The 18,493-nt window shown below is 44.9% G+C and overlaps 1 protein-coding gene across 4 annotated transcripts in view; it reads right to left on the bottom strand.

Moving 5' to 3' along the window:
* Nucleotides 1-13,833, bottom strand: part of TMEM181 (transmembrane protein 181) — a 236,698-nt gene extending 222,865 nt beyond the window's left edge. For 2 of the 4 annotated variants that reach the window (XM_063917644.1, XM_063917645.1), the window contains exon 1: nucleotides 8,781-8,991. In XM_063917644.1, coding sequence (XP_063773714.1) covers nucleotides 8,781-8,788 — 8 coding nt within the window. In that variant the 5' untranslated portion in view covers nucleotides 8,789-8,991. Of the gene's footprint in view, nucleotides 1-8,780; nucleotides 8,992-13,478 lie in introns of those variants that run through there. The other 2 variants (XM_063917643.1, XM_063917646.1) reach the window with 2 other exon arrangements.
* Nucleotides 13,834-18,493: the final 4,660 nt, after the last annotated feature.

Below are 18,493 nucleotides of genomic sequence, written 5' to 3' on the forward strand. Positions count from 1 at the left end.
CTGCTCTATCACCTCCTTAGAGGAGCCTTTTACCTCAGACATGTCGACACACGCGTACCGACACACCACACACACAGGGGATGCTCTATTTGAAGACAGTTCCCCCACCAGGCCCTTTGGAGAGACAGAGAGAGAGTATGCCAGCACACACCACAGCGCTATATAATACAGGGATGTACACTATACTGAGTGATTTTTCCCCTATAGCAGCTTATATACACAGTTTTGCGCCTAAATTTATGTGCCCCCACTCTCTTTTTTACCCTTTGTGTACCAGGATACTGCAGGGGAGCGCCTGGGGAGCTTCCTTCCAGCTGAGCTGTGAAGAGAAAATGGCGCCGGTGTGCTGAGGAAGAAGGCCCGGCCCCCTCAGCGGCGGGCTTCTGTCCTTTTATGTACTTTAATGGCGGGGGTTAATGCACATATACAGTTTATCAGACTGTATTATGTGCTTTTCGCCAAGTAAGGTAATCTAATTGCTGCCCAGGGCGCCCCCCCCCCCCCCCCCCCCAGCGCCCTGCACCCATCAGTGACCGGAGTGTGTGGTGTGCTAAGGGAGCAATGGCGCACAGCTGCAGTGCTGTGCGCTACCTTAATGAAGACCGGAGTCTTCAGCCGCCGATTTTCAACTTCTCTTCGTTCTTCTGGCTCTGCAAGGGGGACGGCGGCGCGGCTCCGGGCCCGGACGACCAAGGACTGGGCCTGTGTTCGATCCCTCTGGAGCTAATGGTGTCCAGTAGCCTTAGAAGCCCAAGCTAGCTGCAAGCAGGTAGGTTCGCTTCTCTCCCCTCAGTCCCACGTAGCAATGAGTCTGTTGCCAGCAGATCTCACTGAAAATAAAAAACCTAACAAATACTTTCTTTTCTAGGAAGCTCAGGAGAGCCCCTAGGGTGCATCTAGCTCTGGCCGGGCACAGATACTAACTGAGGTCTGGAGGAGGGGCATAGAGGGAGGAGCCAGTGCACACCAGATATAGTACCTAATCTTTCTTTTAAGAGTGCCTAGTCTCCTGCGGAGCCCGTCTATACCCCATGGTCCTTACGGAGTACCCAGCATCCACTAGGACGTCAGAGAAAGTCTGTTTTCATACATAAACTCAAGTTCTCCTTCCTAGAACTACTAGGGTGTGGTATGCAAGGTCGACCACTATTGGTCTACAGAAAGTAGGTCGACATGGTTTCTAGGTCAACAAGGACTCTAGGTAGACATGTACTAGGTCGACATGAGTTTTTGCACTTTTTTTGGTGTGGTTTTCTACGTACAGTGACCAGGATCCCCAATTAGCGCACCGTATCCCCTCGCATGGCGAGCGAACTTTGCACTCCCAATTGTAGTCCACGTGGATCGTAAAGTATGAAAAAGTAAAAAAAATGAAGAATTTTTATTTTATTTTTAAAAACTCATGTTGACCTTTTGTCAAGTCGACCTAGAGTCCCTGTCAACCAATAGTGGTCAACCTAGACAGTGTCGACCTAAGTGTGGTCGACCTAGAGATCGGATACCGAACTCCTAGCAGTGTTACAGATCCCAATGCTGATCAATCTATTTCTCAGTTCACATGGGAAACATTGACATTGTAACTTCTACAACTTTTATATACACATCTTGTTATCTCTAATATTACAACGGAGATTTGATGTGCTTTCGGACAGTAACCTCTTGCATTGTGTCTTTACAGGCTGTGTCTCCCACACCCAAAATACGGAAACATCAGATATCCCAAAAAACTCTTGGGCCCAGTAGTATTTTGGATATCGTATTTTTATGTATTTTGGACCATTGGCATACCATAATAAAGGTATCTTGGGGATGGGACCCAATTATAAACACAAAATACATTTATGTATTATATACACCTGTACACAGCCCGATGACAATTTAATACAATATTTTTAATAATTTTGTGCGTTAAAGTTTGTGTACATTGAACCATCAGAGAGCAAAGGTGTTACAGAATGTTTTGAGTGCAACTGATATAGTATTTGTTATTTTGGTATGGGGAACTCAACCTGTACACCCAAAGTGCATGGTAAATAGTCTGAAAGTCACAAAGTAGAATATGTGAAATCATTTTAATATAAATGAATGCAGAGCACATCTCTATAGACTAATCAAGATGACCCAATAGGGCATATTTTCACTTATTATTAAGAGAACATGGTAACAGATTTTGAAAATTGGTGAATATACAGTATTTTCGAAAATACGAGGGGTGATTGATAAGTAGCCGTGTTTGAAGACAGATGGTACCCCTGACGTCAAACCTGTATATCATCGTTTAGTGTCATCTGTCAAACAACGACTGCCAGAATTTCAGATAAATTCATTGTGTACTTTCGTTTTGGTAGCTGTTGGAAGTGAGCAAGTTTGAGTTTTTTCTAACTATGAAGAAAGTGCAGTACCGATCGGGGATTAGATTCTTGTTTTTGGATGGGTAGACGTGTGAGGAAATTAAAGAAAAGTTGGAAGCCGTTTATGGGGACCTTTCACCTTCGATGGACAATCAGATATTGGTTCAATGAATTCAAGCATGGTCGTACATCCATCCTCGATGAAGAGTGTCCAGGTCGCCCAACTGAGGTGACTATGGATGAAATGGTCAACAAAATCCATGATAACGTATTGGCAGACCAGCGAGTGAAGGTCAGAGAGATTGGCATCTCATTTAAACATGTGCAGAATATCCTACACGAACATTTGGGCATGGCAGAGCTATCAGCAAGATGGGCGCCGCGTTTGCTCACTGTGGATAACAAGCGGAATCGAATGACCACTTCGAAGCAGTGTTTGGACCTGTTTAAGCGCAATCCAAAGGAGTTTCTGCGCCGTTTTGTGACTGTTGGTGAAACATGGATCCATCACTACACGCCAGAAATGAAGGAACAGTCAAAACAGTGGACATCACCCAGCGAACGTGCACCAAAGAAGGCGAAGACGGTTCCATCAGCCGGAAAGGTCATGGCCACCGTTTTCTGGCATTCGAAAGGCATAATCTTCATCGACTATTTGTAAAAGGGGAGAACGATCACAGGGCAGTATTATGCTCAATTATTGGGCAGATTCGATGACGCGTTGAAGAAAAAAAAAAAAGTGCTGTTCCACCACGACAATGCGCTGGCACGCTGGTCCCACGTCGCCACAGCGAAATTGGCGGAATTGGGCTACAAACTACTGCCGCATCCATCGTATTCTCCAGATTTGGCCCCCTGTGACTTCTTCCTGTTTCCAAACATGAAAAAAATGGCTCAGCGGAAAGAGATTTGCATTGAATGAGGAGGTCATCGCCGAGTTTGACAAATCCTATTTTTTGGAGGGCTTGAAAAAGTTAGAATATCGTTGGGCCAAGTGTATCAAGCTAAAAGGGGACTATGTTGAAAAATAAATCAAACCTTTCCCCCCCACAAAAAAATTTTTTCTTGCCTAACACGGCTACTGATCAATCACCCCTTGTAAAATACCTTCTAGAAGAAAGGGTCAGAGCCATTATAATAACAGTCTTGCTCAGAGCCAGCCCTAACCAATATAATGCCACGAGTTCCGCCTCTGACACTGCACTCCTTTCCCAGCACCATCACCCCTCTCCCATAGCAATCCTCATTTTGGTGCTCCTACTCTCTATATTTTAAATAGAAACAGTGCACACATTCAGCGCGCAAGCCCAAAAAGGGGCGTGTTCTTGCTGGGAAGGGTCATGGCCACACAAGAGCACCCCCAATTCAAATTACGCCACACAGCAGCAGGGCAACTTTATTCACATTAAATCATGCGCGTGTCCTTTATTCACGTTACACCACACAGTAGTACCACTTTACTTTATATAGATTACTCAGAGTAATACCCCTTATTCACATTACATCACACTGAATTGCTCCTTATTCAAAATTACACTACACCATATTGCTCTTTATTCACATTAGACCACACAATAGTGCCTTTTCTATACGTTACGCTACACAGTAGAGCACCTAGTACACATAATGCCACACATTATTAATGCCTTTATACACATAATACCACACAGTAATGACCCTTACACATGACACACATTATTAATGTCCTTATAAACATAATGCGTCTTACACATTATGCAGCACATTATTAATACCCTTATACACATAATGACAAATACTGTAATGTCCATAGCACATATGCCGCACATTAAGGCATTTATACACATGCCACACATAATGCTCCTTACACATATGCTGAACATTATTAGTGCAATTATACACGACACACATAATGCCCCTTACACGTCACACATTATGAATGCCCTTACACAGTACACAATGCTTCTTACAGAAATGCTGTACATTATTAATGCAATTATACACATAATGACACACATAATGTCCCTTACACATGTCACACATTATGAATGCCCCTTACACATATGCCGAACACTATTGCACAACCAACCCACCCGCACACAGCACTAAGACAGCTGCTGACACTGTGACCTCTGCTTGGATACAGATGTGTCCTTATACATCTTGCCTCAATACGCCATGCAGCAGGAGATGCCTGGTATGAGTCAACTGTGAGCTCTGCTAATGCTGGGCGCTTTTTTTTGCCATAAATGATTGTTATTTGCATTGCTATGTGACTAGCACGCACAAGCAGCTTCTGCTGATTACAATGATATGCAGCATGCCTATATTCTGTGTGCAACTGTGGCTGTATCTGCATACGAAATGCTTCGTTACAGTGATTTCCAGTTAATACACTGTAATGTAGCATTTCGTATGCAGATACAGCTGCAGTCACACACAATATAGGCATACTGCATATCATTTTAATCGGCAGAAGCTTCATGTGCTCCTAGGTATTCCAAATGCCCTAGGCATTTGTCTTTGCCTAGGGCCGGCTCTGGTCTTGCTACATGTACTAAAACTCGCAATTCCTGTTAGCTTGGTTTGTGTAGAACTGGATTAGTTTTATTCATGCAGCTATAGGGAGTATTTCAAATAGAGCGCTCCTTTAACCTACAGCCACAAATTTAAATAAGACATCAGGTTTAGCAGGTACATACTTTCTTCACACAACTGATCCAGGAAAAAAAAGTTTGACATTTTAGAGACTGTTCAGTCATTGTCTATTTTAACATTCAGTAGTTGAAGGAGGACTATGTACTTGTTGACTAAACCAGCTTTACTACATACTGTATGTTATTTACAGGTGCCTATTACAGGTCAAAGCTGGATGCTTAATGCAGTTGTTTTACCAACGGCTCAAGAAATTGCAACTTTTAATTTGTCCTTCTGTTCATACTCCTCCACTGACATTTTAAAGTGGAAAATAAATGATATTCCAGTACTTTACTTGCAAAACCATGTGCTCAATGGCTACAGAGAGCAGGGTCTGCCAAAGAGTGAGGAGAGAGCAAAATATGACAGTGCGGGTAGAGTCCCTTATACTTGAAATTCCAAAATACAAAAGGAAAAAAAAAAAATCAGAGCAAATGAGATAGTGACACCTTTGTTTTCTGATGTGTTAATGTACACAAACTTTGTCTCATGCACAAAATTAGTAACCATCTATGGGGGAATTCAATTATTCCCGATAACCGCTAGAAAATTTATTTTTTCCAGAAGGCCAGATTAGATTGCCTGGAAAAAAAAAATACAGGAAAAACCATCAGGGAACATTGTGAAAAAACGTCAGTTTTTCACTCACGATGTTTCTTCTCTTTTAATTGAATTCCCCATAAATATTTAATCTGCTAAGGAATTTTTTTTGTGAAAGCAACTATTCTGAAATGACAACACCGATTTTGAATGTTCAGGTGTCTTTCGAAAGGGAGTGTGATGTAGGTAAGGTGCAATGAGGTCGCAGAACTTTGATAAGTGGTCAGGTTGTTGAGGAACAATACGTCCATGTCGTGATCTTTTCTCCTAAAAAAAACACAACATCGAGAGGGTGGCGTGCGCTATTTTGTTTGCTCAATTTCGAGCAACGGTTGACTAGTATTTTATATAATTACCTACAGGCTATGTCAGTTGTTTCCAAACTGTCTGCTGTGACACCCAGGGGTGCCTTGAATCATTTGCAGGGGTGCCTCAGGTTGGTGGTCCAGTACCAAATCAAATTATATATGGTCAATGTGACAGGAAAAATCAGAGCTAGTGGCTGTCAATCATAAAATGTGGACAAACAGAAGCACCACCTCCCTAAGGATGACAGTTAAGCACAGTTTACTTCATTTAATATTTTTTTCTGAATTTAGCATTAAGAAACTTGGCCTAGGGGTGCCATGAAATTTTTTTTTATACTCTAGGGTGCCATGATTCAAGAAAGTGTTGGAACCACTGGGCTATGTATATAAGAAAGAGAGAGAGAGAGAGAGAGAGAGAGAGAGAGAGAGAGAGAGAGAGAGATCTGCCAAGTCACATTGAATGGCCATAGAGGAAAAGAAAAAGAAAAAAGAGGCAGCAGGTGGTCTGTTTTTATATATTACAGAAATCCAATATGACTTCTGGCAACCATATCTTACAGGATGGTTAATCCTTATAATACCCTATTTCCTACTGAACAATTTAGCAAATAGAACGCATACAAATATTAACATCACTTGATTGTCACACACTTATACCCCCACACTTACACTAATATGCCGGCTTCAACCCTGGTTTTCGAACACGATTCAAACTCGTGTCACAGCCGGTTCAGAATCCGTTCACACCACAAGCTGGATCCGGCATCTTGGTGGGTAGACCCCTTTCAGACTACACCTGTGTGCAATCTTGCCTGTTCTCATGGCAGCTGAAGAGGACACTGGGGCAGATGTATGAAGACTGGAGACAGCATAAGGAAGTGATAAACCAGTGATAAGTGCAGGGTGATAAACGCAAAAGCCAATCAGCTCCTATCTGTTAATTTGCATATTGGAGCTGATGATTGGCTGCTGCGTTTATCACCTTGCACTTATCACTGGTATTATCTCCAAGCGCCGGTGATCCGGCTCTCTATACTTTTTATGTGACCTGGGTCTGATGACCGGGTCGTGCCATTCACACCATGCCATCACCTGAATCGGTACCAGAGTCGTATTCCTAGGTAACGTGACCCAGGTAATTTTTATCTGACCCTTTCCCACCAAACCCTAACCCAGTGGAACAGTTTGGTGGAAAATGGATATAATAAAAAGCACTGTGAATATGAAGTACAAAGTACGCCCAAAACACACTATACCATTATTAACACAGTAAAGCGAGTGCAATCAATAAAAGAAAAAAAAAAAAACAGTTCAACACATGAATTTAACTTTAAAAATGATGTAATCAACGAATGATGTAATCAACCAAGCTGAGGCACATACTGTATGTGGATCCTGACACAGGGGTTATACAGAGTTGTTAGCAAACCAAAAAAAGTTAGCAATTGGGCAAAACCACATTGCACTGCAGGTGGGGCAGATATAACATGGGGATGTAGTTATAATACCAGCTGTAGGAACCCGACATATTGCCGGCGGTCGGAATGCCAACACCTCCGTTATTCCCACTCGGTTGGTTGGTCGGTCCACGCCACGAACTGATTGGGAATAGAACTTGTAGTTTGAAGCGTGGTGAGCGCGAGCCCGCGAGTGAACTCGCTGCCGGTATAGCAGTAGACGGAATGCTGCTGTCGGTATACTGACAGCCAGCATCCGGTATATCATCCCCATCCTGTAACACAGGCCTGGCCAACCTGTGGCTCTCCAGATGTTGTGAAACTACACATCCCAGCATGCCCTGCCACAGTTTTAGCATTCTCCAATAGCAAAACTGTGGAAAAGCATGATGGGACTTGGTAGTTTTACAACAGCTGGAGAGCCACAGGTTGGCCAGGCCTGCTGTAACACATGGAGAAAGATTTAGCTTTGGGTGGGTTATTTTGTTTCTGTGCAGGTTAAGTACTGGCTGCTTTATTTTTACACTGCAATTCAGTTTGAACACACCCCACCCAAATCTTAACGGCCCCATACAGTAGAACGATAATGCCCGATTTCAGCCAATTTAGGGCAATCGGGCAGATATATCGGGCATTTTGGAGGCGTTTCAGATATGATCCAATCCGCGTTCCCGTGAGGGTCGGATCGGATCCCCTAGATCGTCAGTGCTGATATGTCGGTTCCCGCAGGTATGGCTGGGATCACATACGATACATCGTTTGCAAAATGTTCCAAATCGTATGGAACCACCCCCCCCTCCGACTTCAGCCTCAGACATAACGTTCTAGTGTATGGGGCCCTAAACTCTCTCTGCATGTTATATCTGCCCCGCCTCCAGTGCACATGGTTTTGCCCAGTTGCTAACTTTATTGGTTTGTTAACAACTCTGAACAACCCCCACGTCAGTCCATGTCAGGGCGGGTTTGTATTTTTAATTGGAAAATTTGTTTCAAATTAGAAGAATTACTACACTGTAGACTCAATTAAAGTATTGTAACTTACACCCCGGCAGGCATAACTATTCCGTGTACATTTCGGTGACAGGGGGAAAGCAGAGCGGGAGCAGCGTTTTCTGTTGAGATCTGCTAATAACCAGCCACTGCAGCCAGACACAAATCACTGCAGCATATGGGAACCAGCACATAATTCCCGTATCAGAACAATGCTTTTCATAATTGCAAAGAAGAAAAGGATGCAAGGAAACCAAGGAATGGCATGATATACGTGGCAGACTGAATACAACTGTGCAGATACTGTGGTAGATATCAGTCATGTACCAGGCAGTGGAGGATAGACCGGCACATAACTGAGAGCATTAATGTTCTAACGTGTATATCCCTAAACTTACGGATCCATGGCGGTGGCTCTGGTGCAGATGGGATCACCCCTCAAATAGCCTAAAGAGGCTGCCAAGTCACTGCCGATCACTCAATGCCACACTACCACTATCACACACTAGTTTGGGAAACGCCCTCTTCCGCATACGTCACATCACTAAGGGATCGATGCTGACTCAGATGTGTAATGTAATCCTTTACTTCCTCCATCCGCAAAACAAGTGAACGCGAAAGTGCCGGGGACGTAGGAGGCCGCAGAGCGGCCATGTTTAATCCTGGCACATACAAATGTAGCTGTGTAAAGAATGGTCTCTAGTTTTTCTATTGATTGCCCACCCTAGCCCTTTACGTTACATTACTGTTTTAACTACAGCGTCATAACTGTTACTGGAGTTATTCAGCATGGCTCTGGCTGTCACTCTTACTACCTAGTGGTTTTCACGCTCATTTTCTAATCAGAACACTCTGGGTAGAATTTGTTCATATTAATTATGCTTTTATTTATATCTCATGATGCAGTACTCACAATTCTTAATTACAGAATAAAGGCCCGTACACACTAGGCGATTCCCTCCGGGAGCGATACTATCGCTTACAAAATTGTCTAGTGTTTACAGGCCTTTAGAGAGCAAAGAAAATAATACAGTGAAGTTAGCTTTGTTATCTTTCATGTTAAATTTATAATTTGATGTATGTACACAGTACATAGTTTAATACAGAAACTTTATCTGGAACTTTCAATTGGAAATTAGGAAATATAGATTTTAAAAGTAGCAACACTACAATGCAGTGAATACTATTACAGTACATATAGATGCAAAAATAACTATCCTTTGTATTTAACTGCAGAGGTTTGTAAACCTCAGATTATTATAGGGACAATACACATGTTTATTCAGGGTACAGGTTGCTGGTTTCCATTCATATTGATATGGGTGAACAGTGGCAAACGCAGAATTTGCATGGGGGGGGGGGGGGTTTCCAGAACTGGGCGGAGCCAATCACGGGGGTGGGGACTGAGGTGACCCAGTATATGCTGGGTCCGTAAAACTAGTATGTGTGTGTGTGTGTGTGTATATGTGTATATATATATATATATATATCTACATATATATATATATATATATATATATATATATACACACATACATATACATAGCATATTAAACATGCATACATATGTATATATATATATATATATATATATATACACACACATACAGTACACATATATACACATGTGTATATATATATATATATCATATGTATGTGTGTTTATATGTATGTATGTATATACATGTGTATATATGTATGCACATGGATATATATGTACTATAAATTAAAATAAAGTAAACTTTTATTGCACTTACAAGTGCCACCAGGAAGACAGCAGGCTACAGAGGACGCTAGACAGCCATTAATAATACTCATGCAGCTAAAAAAAGAAGAACATTTTTTTATTTATTTTTTTATTTATTTTTTTAGTGGAGGGGGGTTTCTGGGTGCTCGGAAACCCCCCCTGGGTGCGCCACTGGTGAATGCATTTCCTATTAATTTAGCTTCCCTTCTGCCTGGAATTTATATATTGCTCTTACATTTCTAATGAATTGTATTTGTATGAATATCATTGTTCTCACAAAAGCACTCATGCAGAATGATAATATACCAGTTGGCGTGCCATATTTTACGTGAATTAACACCGTACGTACATAATACCCAGAATAGTTTGTGAGACTTTACTACTTGATCCCACAAGGGGCGGTATGAGGGTGTTCTAACACAGGCCAAGAACAGTAAAGGCATGTTTGTTCATGGCTGAACTAATGTCATGTATGCGCACTAACACTGCCCAGCCGTGTAAACTTTTGCAGCTACTAATTAACAGCGAAAGTGTGTATTTTAGGTATCGCGGGACAGCTGCTTATATATATTATTTATTACCAGTTATTATATACATACTATTTTTTAAGTTGTTTATTTGTTACTCTACACTAATTTACATGACAGTTACATGAAGTAAATAGCCCCCCACAAAACACACTGACTGTATATTCTCCCTACAGTGTTTATGGCCACTACTTTGGGTGTGTGGTTGTATTTTTTCTATGCAGTATGTCTACTGTGATGAAGCTATATATTAGGGGTCAGGGAACTTTTTTACCTTTCACCCCAAAATATATTTAGATACGCCGACGTTACCCCCTTGATTTGAAAGGAAGGAAAGTGTGTGTGTGTGTGTGTGTGTGTGTGTGTGTGTGTGTGTGTGTGTGTGTGTGTGTGTGTGTGTGTGTGTGTGTGTGTGTGTGTGTGTGTTATTTTTTTGGCAATGAATGGGTTAATTAACACTTTCTCCCCAAAACACCAGAATGAATGTAAGAAAGATGGATGAGGGGGGAGAGGGACATGACTTTTAGGAGACAGATGGTCCACTAATGTCAGTGGGAATTTCCCACTGTTATGTGGGCCCCTGTCAGGGCCGGTTCGAATGCCCTCGGCGCCCCGGGCAGGGAATGGGGGGCGTGGCTTACTACAGGGGGCGTGGTCAGTCACGCCCCCTGTACAGCAGAAGCGCCGCTTAAATGCCGAGCGGTGCGCGATGACGTCATCGCGCACCGCACAGCAAAAGGTCCTCTCCGCGAAGGGAAACTAGACGCGTAGTGTCTAGTTCCCTTCGCGGAGAGGACCTTTGCTGTGCGGTGCGCGATGACGTCATCGCGCACCGCTCAGTAATGGTCCTCTTTGCGAAGGGAAACTAGACGCTACGCGTCTAGTTCCCTTCACGGAACCAGAGCCGCAGGAGCCGGGGGGACACAGCGGGCAGCGGAGGGCACAGCAGTGGCGGATCTTGCCATGGTGCGGCGCCCTCCGGATGGCGCCAGCGCCCTCCGGAAGGCGGCGCCCCGGGCAAAAGTACTGCTTGCCTGTGGCAAGATCCGCTACTGGCCCCTGTCTGATCCTGCGGAATTCCGTCAGCGGTCAGTCACAGAACACTTCAAGTTCTGTGTGTGGGTTGGCGGGCCGCGGGTGGGAGGACAGGACAGCGCAGGACGGGCGGGCATGAGGGAGCGCAGTGTGACGTCAGCACGTCACACCACGGCCAGGAACACAGTACAGTGTGGCCAGGAGCACAGCGTAGGGCGGGCAGGAGGGAGCGCAGTGTGACGTTAGCACGTCACATAACGAGCTGGACGGTGCTGTGTCTCAGCAGCGCGCCCGTCCATTACCACCAGGAATTTAATTTTTACCCTATTTGGGATAATTTACCCCTGTTCCCTGACCACTGCCATATATGATGATGAATCAATTTTCAAGTTTTTTACATCTCACAACTACTTCATTTTTAGGTTGTAATAATAGTTGCCTATTAGGGGAATATTCAATTAGCCATGTGGTATGCTGTGCAGCTGTAGCTTTGCCAGAAGAAATTCAATAAGTCTGTTCAGCAAATTTTTCAGCTTTGCTCGCCACACTATTATATTCCCCCATTGGGTGGTGGCGTAGACCACTACCCGAGTGGGACAACTGGGCTTATGTCAGGATCCGACCACCAGCATTTCCCCGGCGGTCAGGATTCCGGCATCAGTATCCAGACCGCCGGGATCCTGACAGCCGGTAAATTAACTGCATCCCAATGCTTTAGCCACGGACTTACCGATCAGGGAAGTTAGCTAGTAATTATAAGCTCTGCGTGTTAAACTTGGAGCTACAGCCGCGTGGTAAGTTCTGCAGCTAATTGAATCTGCTCTGTAGCCTAAAGGGGGGTACACACGGAGCAATGTTTAGCTCATTTGTAAGCAATCTGACTAGATTGCTTACAACATCGCTCCGTGTGTAGGGGTGCCGGCGACAGCGATACGTGGTCCCGCACGTCGCTTTCGCTGGTGCTAGATTGGCCTGCAATCTAGCAGGTCGCTCATTTCACCACTGGGTGAAATTAGAGCCCCCCTACCCCGTGTCCGCCCCCCTCTCGCTCAGCACATCGCACTGTGCTGAGAGGGGGGAGAGATGTGTGCAAGAGGCGTCTAGTGGAAATAGACGCCTCCTGACTGCTTCCGTGATTCGCTGGTGCGTCTCAAGATGCACCATTGGATCACTCTGCGGGACCATCGGTCATCTGAATAACCTTCAGGTTACTCAGGATGACTGTTTCTGACCTGCAGCCGAGGTCAGTAAATCTGCGTTGCCAGATTGCGTTGTTTTGTGGAGTCAGTTGCAGCCCCCCAAATACCCGCAGCCTGTCACTCAGGCTATCAAACTTGTACATTAACCATCAGGTTAGCATACAAGTCCGAATTAGGCCAGATATTCTGTATATTAAAATGCACGTGAAATAAATAGAATCCCTAGGAAAAAAATATATTTTTTTATAAACTATTTTTTTCCCCAAATAAAGCTGCATACATAATGATCCCAAATACAACAATAATTCAGTTATACAATATCTGTGGACTGCTGACATGAAGAGAAATTACATTGGTACAGATCACTCTAATACACAGATGCACATAGGAAAAAGATGCCATTTCATCCCTAATCTTAGCATCCTATTCCACTTACCATTCTATACAGATTTACCACAGTGTCTATATTAATCTATATTATACTATACTTGACACCATTTACAAGACTTCAGTATCAGTCTTTGTTACAATGCTGCATTCAAGAAACACAGCAACAATTGTGTTCTAGCAGTGGCCATGTTACAGTACCTGTAGTAGCGATCATCTCTGTATGGGGTCAGGTCCTCTTTCAGCTCCTTGTACGCATCACTGAATTTTTTGCAGAAGTCCTTAAATTCATTACATAGAGAGCTTTCAAATGCTGCATAATCTGGATCCATCCTGCTGTAATTCTTCACCTCCGAGTCCTATACATCAGGTGAGGAGGAAAAACAGTGAATCACTGAGATAACAAGGACTAAAGATGGTTTCCATTTATTTGTTTCAGTGCATTGTTTCCTAAATCCTATGTCATATGATATTTTCTCCAGCTTTTTTCCCTGTCCCTGATTAGATTAAAGAAAGACAGCTGTCTTGTCTCTATGCAGGAGAAAGCGATGCTAGCAAAGGGGAGACCACCCACAGGCTACATCATACAGACAGTACTGCCACCTAGGCATTGTTCCATAGGCATTACATCTTGTGAGACTATAGTGCTGACAATTCTATGTATGCAAGACTGATCACTATTACACTATGGGGGTCATTCCGAGTTGATCGCTCCCTAGCAGTTTTTAGCAGCCGTGCAAATGCATAGTCGCCGCCCATGGGGGAGTGTATTTTCGCTTTGCAGGAGTGTGAACGCCTGTGCAGCCGAGCGCTTGCAAACACATTTTGTGCAAAACAAGACCAGCCCTGTAGTTACTTATTCTGTGCGATGATTGCTGCGACGAGTGACACTGTAATGATTTCAGATACCCACCCAGCAAACGCCCGGCCACGCCTGCGTTTTTCCAAACACTCCCAGAAAACGGTCAGTTGACACCCATAAATGCCCTCTGTCTGTGATTCTTCTTGCGTTCGGCTGCGCGTTTGAAATCGTTGCTAAAACCAGTGCAAAACCACAAAGGACTTCGTACCCGTACGACGCGTGTGCGCATTGCGGTGCATACGCATGCGCAGATTAGCAGTTTTTTTCACTGATCGCTACGCAGTGAACAACGGCAGCTAGCGATCAACTCGGAATGACCCCCTATGTACAAATCAGGCAGTTGGGAAAGTTTTCATCATCTCATAGCCAAAAGGTACCATATTAGAACAGATGTAGTTATGCAATTTTATTTAGATTATATGGGGTACAAAGAGAAAAATACTACATTTGTCAGCACCTAATGCATGTTTTTTTTCCTCCAATAAATATAAATATTGGAAAATAAAATATTCTGCAAAACTAATATATAAAGGTAGTATGATCTTGAAAAAAAGAAACAACCCCCCCTCTCCTCCCCCACAAACCAGCATTGTAATTACCAAAACGTATTAGATGTACTACAGACATCCACATGCCCCACACTGTGGGGGTTATTTGGAGATGAACACAGATGGCTGCATACGGATGTTTCCATTATTAAAATGCTGCACTACTACAAGGATTTGGACCAATGGGCCTAATCCAGACCTGATCGCTGCAACGGCAGCGATAAGCCACTTGAAGTCCATTGTCTTGTGCGCACGCGAGTGGCCGCACTACACGTGCGCACACAGTGAGATGCGAAAGCATCTCATTGGCGCAATCGCCTCTGTCTGATTGACAGGCAGAGGCGGTTGTGGGACGTGATGGGGCGTTTGAATGGCATTGTGGGGTGTGCGGGTAGGGCAACGCAGGAGTGTCCGGACTGTTTCTGGGGCGGGTCATGGTGGCTGCGTGTTGTCACGCGCTGCCGCTCCAACTAAAAACATGGCGGATAGCCACATGCCTCCACGGGGGGGATTTTGACATGCATGATGGAGTAGCCCTGTGCTGGGCTCACCCGGCACATCTACGATCAGCTCTGAATCACCCTCTATATACCACTTTAAGGGGGTGATTCAGATCTGCTAAAAATAGCACATCTACGATCACAATCTCTGACATGCGGGGGGGGGGGGGACGCCTAGCACAGGGCTAGTCAAGACACGTATGTCAAGCCCTTTCCCCCCCTGCAGAGGTGCGAAAGCATCGCACGGCGAGTAGCTCCCTGCCTACGCAGCCTAGCTATCCACCATGCTTTTAGTCGCAGAGACTGCATGTGACATCACGCAGTGACCGCGATCCGCCCCATCAATGGTCTGGACACGCCTGCGTTGTCTGGACTACGCCATTCGAACGCCACCAGCACGCTCCTGCCCCGCAACCGCCTCTGCACGCTCCTGCCCCATCAACGGTCCAGACACGCCTGCGTTGTCTGGATCACGCCATTCAAACGCCACCAGCCTCACGACCGCCTCTGCCTGTCAATCAAGCAGAGGCGATCGCACCAGTGAGCGCACAAGACAATGGGCTTCATGCTGCGATCCGTGCCGTTGGAGCGATCAGTTCTGAATTAGGACCTACTGTAAATACGAATCCCCATAAGGACAAAAATCTTTAGGACAAACCTCCTATGTTACACCTGGCACCATCAGCGACCTATGGATACTCGTTAAAGCTAACGCAGACGAGCTAACAGCATCTACGTTGTGGAACTGTGTGAGAATAACATCAATTGGGTAATACCAGCTGACTAAATGTGTATTGTGACAAGAACACTGGAATAGTGTTTGAGGGCAGGTATGTTTGTCCCAGGTTCTTGTCTTACATGTATTAGAAAAATGTTTTGTTTTGTCAGAACCTTTTCAATTTATTGGAAAAGCTGGATAAGGGCCCTGAAAGAGAGATAGGGCAAGTTCCAGACATTGGGCCCAGTTTGGGTCTTTGGCCTCACAGAGGGCTAATCAGGGTTTCAGCTGTGTAAGTGGGTTATAGGGCTGCTAGCCTGATTAGTGTGTGCAGACTGCCTGGGAAGACTGCAGGATCTCTGTGAGAGAAACACGCTTCCTGATACAAGTGAGCCAAACAGTGTTGACTGGAAAACTCTGTGTTTTTTTGTTTAGAGACAGTTAGGAACGTCTTGTGTTTAGTTAGTGCCGGACAGGCAAGGTATTTTCTTTTGATGTTTGTTTTGTTTTCTGTTTAATAAAACTGGTTGTGGCCAGTTGCACCATAAAAACTGGACTTGTATGACTTCTCAACTGCTGCCAGCTGCCATCTACCCCAGAAACGGGGTCCGGTTCCCCTACAGTGTTACAACATGGTGGAGAATGCGAGCATGCCGTTCTGCGCATAAGTGAAAGCCGTAGCTTTATGAGGCCTGCAGAAAACGGTGGTTTATGCAGATACAGCCCAGTGTGAAGTTGCTGAGACTCACCCCTGAGTGTTTGATATATGTCCTGGGTGAAAGCAGCTACAAAGCCGCCTGAAAAATCTGTCGACATGGAGGAACTGCTCAAAGCCTTGCTGCAAGCTACAGCGGCTCAGATGGAGGCCATCAGACAGCAGCAGGTGGCAATGGAAGAAAATTGGAGGCAACAGCGTCAGGATAGAGAGGCCTTAGCAGAAGTGGTGCAGAGCCTTGCAGCCCGGATTGGAGATGTGGTCGTCAGTGCTCCGACCAGCTCTAGTTCTATACGGGCCAGTCACTTCCTGCAGAAAATGACAGAGGCTGATGATGTGGAGGCCTACCTGACCACATTTGAAAGGACTGCCAAGCGTGAGAACTGGCCGAAAGCACAGTGGGCCAGTCTGCTGCCACCTTTTCTGTCAGGTGAGCCCCAAAAAGCATATTTTTAAGCCCTGCTGAGGCTCGGGACTATGATAAACTAAAGACTGAGATCCTGACCCGCCTGGGAGTCACGCTGTCAGTATGAGCACAACGGGTGCACCGTTGGGTGTACGCCATGGAGAGGCCTCCTCGCTCCCAGATGCACGACCTTATTCAGCTAACAAAAAAATGGTTACAGCCAGAGACATTAACTGGTCCCCAGATGGTTGAAAGTCATCATGGACCGCTATTTGAGATCTTTGCCCGTGGTCCTGCGCAAGTGGGTGAGCCATGGAAACCCGGATACTGCTGACCAATTAGTGGACATGGTAGAGAGGTACTTGGCGGCAGAGGAACTACTGATGACCACCCAGCAACCCATAGATCCTCGACAGTGCCCTTCCGTAAAGACTGGTAAGACTGTTCCGTGGGAAAACGTTGCTGGGCGGATAAGAGAACGCAAGGCTGGAGAGACTGTAAACACTGGCCCTGGAGACAGGCCAATGGGGCTAGAAAGGTCTATGCTGCCCAAACGGGTTGATAATCGTGTGGATAAATGTTTTAGGTGTGGTATGCCAGGTCATGTTATTGCCAATTGCCCAGTCACGCAAGAACCCATGCAATGTGATGCTGCCTTTGAATGTCGCAGAGTGTCTTTCTTTGCTAGGTTAGCCTGCACTGTGGTACCTTCACCTGAGCTGGAAAAACAAATATGTGACGTGTTCTTAGAGGGTAACTGGGTAGAGGCCTTGTTAGAATCAGGAAGTTTAGTTACCCTTGTGAAAGCTGGGTTAGTGAACCCCTTAAAGGTCCAGCAAATACCTATTGGGGTAACTTGCATACATGGGGATACCCAACATTATGTCACTGCTGAAGTGAATATAGAAACTTGTTGTGGGTCAGCAATTGTTAAAGTAGGACTGGTCCCCACCTTGGTGCATGAGCCCATAATAGGGAGGGATTTTCCTCATTTTTGGAAACTGTGGGAATCACGTTTATCAACAGATATGAGAAGTAAAGAGCCAGTTGATAATCACGGTGATTTTATGGATGTACGTGTGTCTTCGGAACTTTCTGACCCTTTGCCTTTTGCTAGCTTGGCTGGGGAAGTGACGGATGGGGAGTCCAGTGAAGACCCTCTTGCTGGGAACAGAGACATAGTAGTTAGAACTGTAAGCGTGCCTGACCTGGAGGTAAAGAAGGATCTGTTTGCATCTGAACAGTTAAAGGATCCTACCTTAATAAAGGCTAGAGAGAATGTTAAGATTGTTAATGGGGAACCTGTGGTGCCAGGTTACAGGGTTACGTATCCCCACATGGCCATCTGTAATGAGCTCTTGTACTACTTTGTCAAAAGGGGTGAGGATGTGGTGGAACAGCTGGTAGTTCCCCAGCCTTATCGGAGAACGGTACTAGATTTAGCTCATAGTCACGTTACAGCAGGAC

This window comes from Pseudophryne corroboree, chromosome 4 (genome assembly GCF_028390025.1).
Source record: "Pseudophryne corroboree isolate aPseCor3 chromosome 4, aPseCor3.hap2, whole genome shotgun sequence".
Classification (NCBI taxonomy): Eukaryota; Metazoa; Chordata; class Amphibia; order Anura; family Myobatrachidae; genus Pseudophryne; species Pseudophryne corroboree.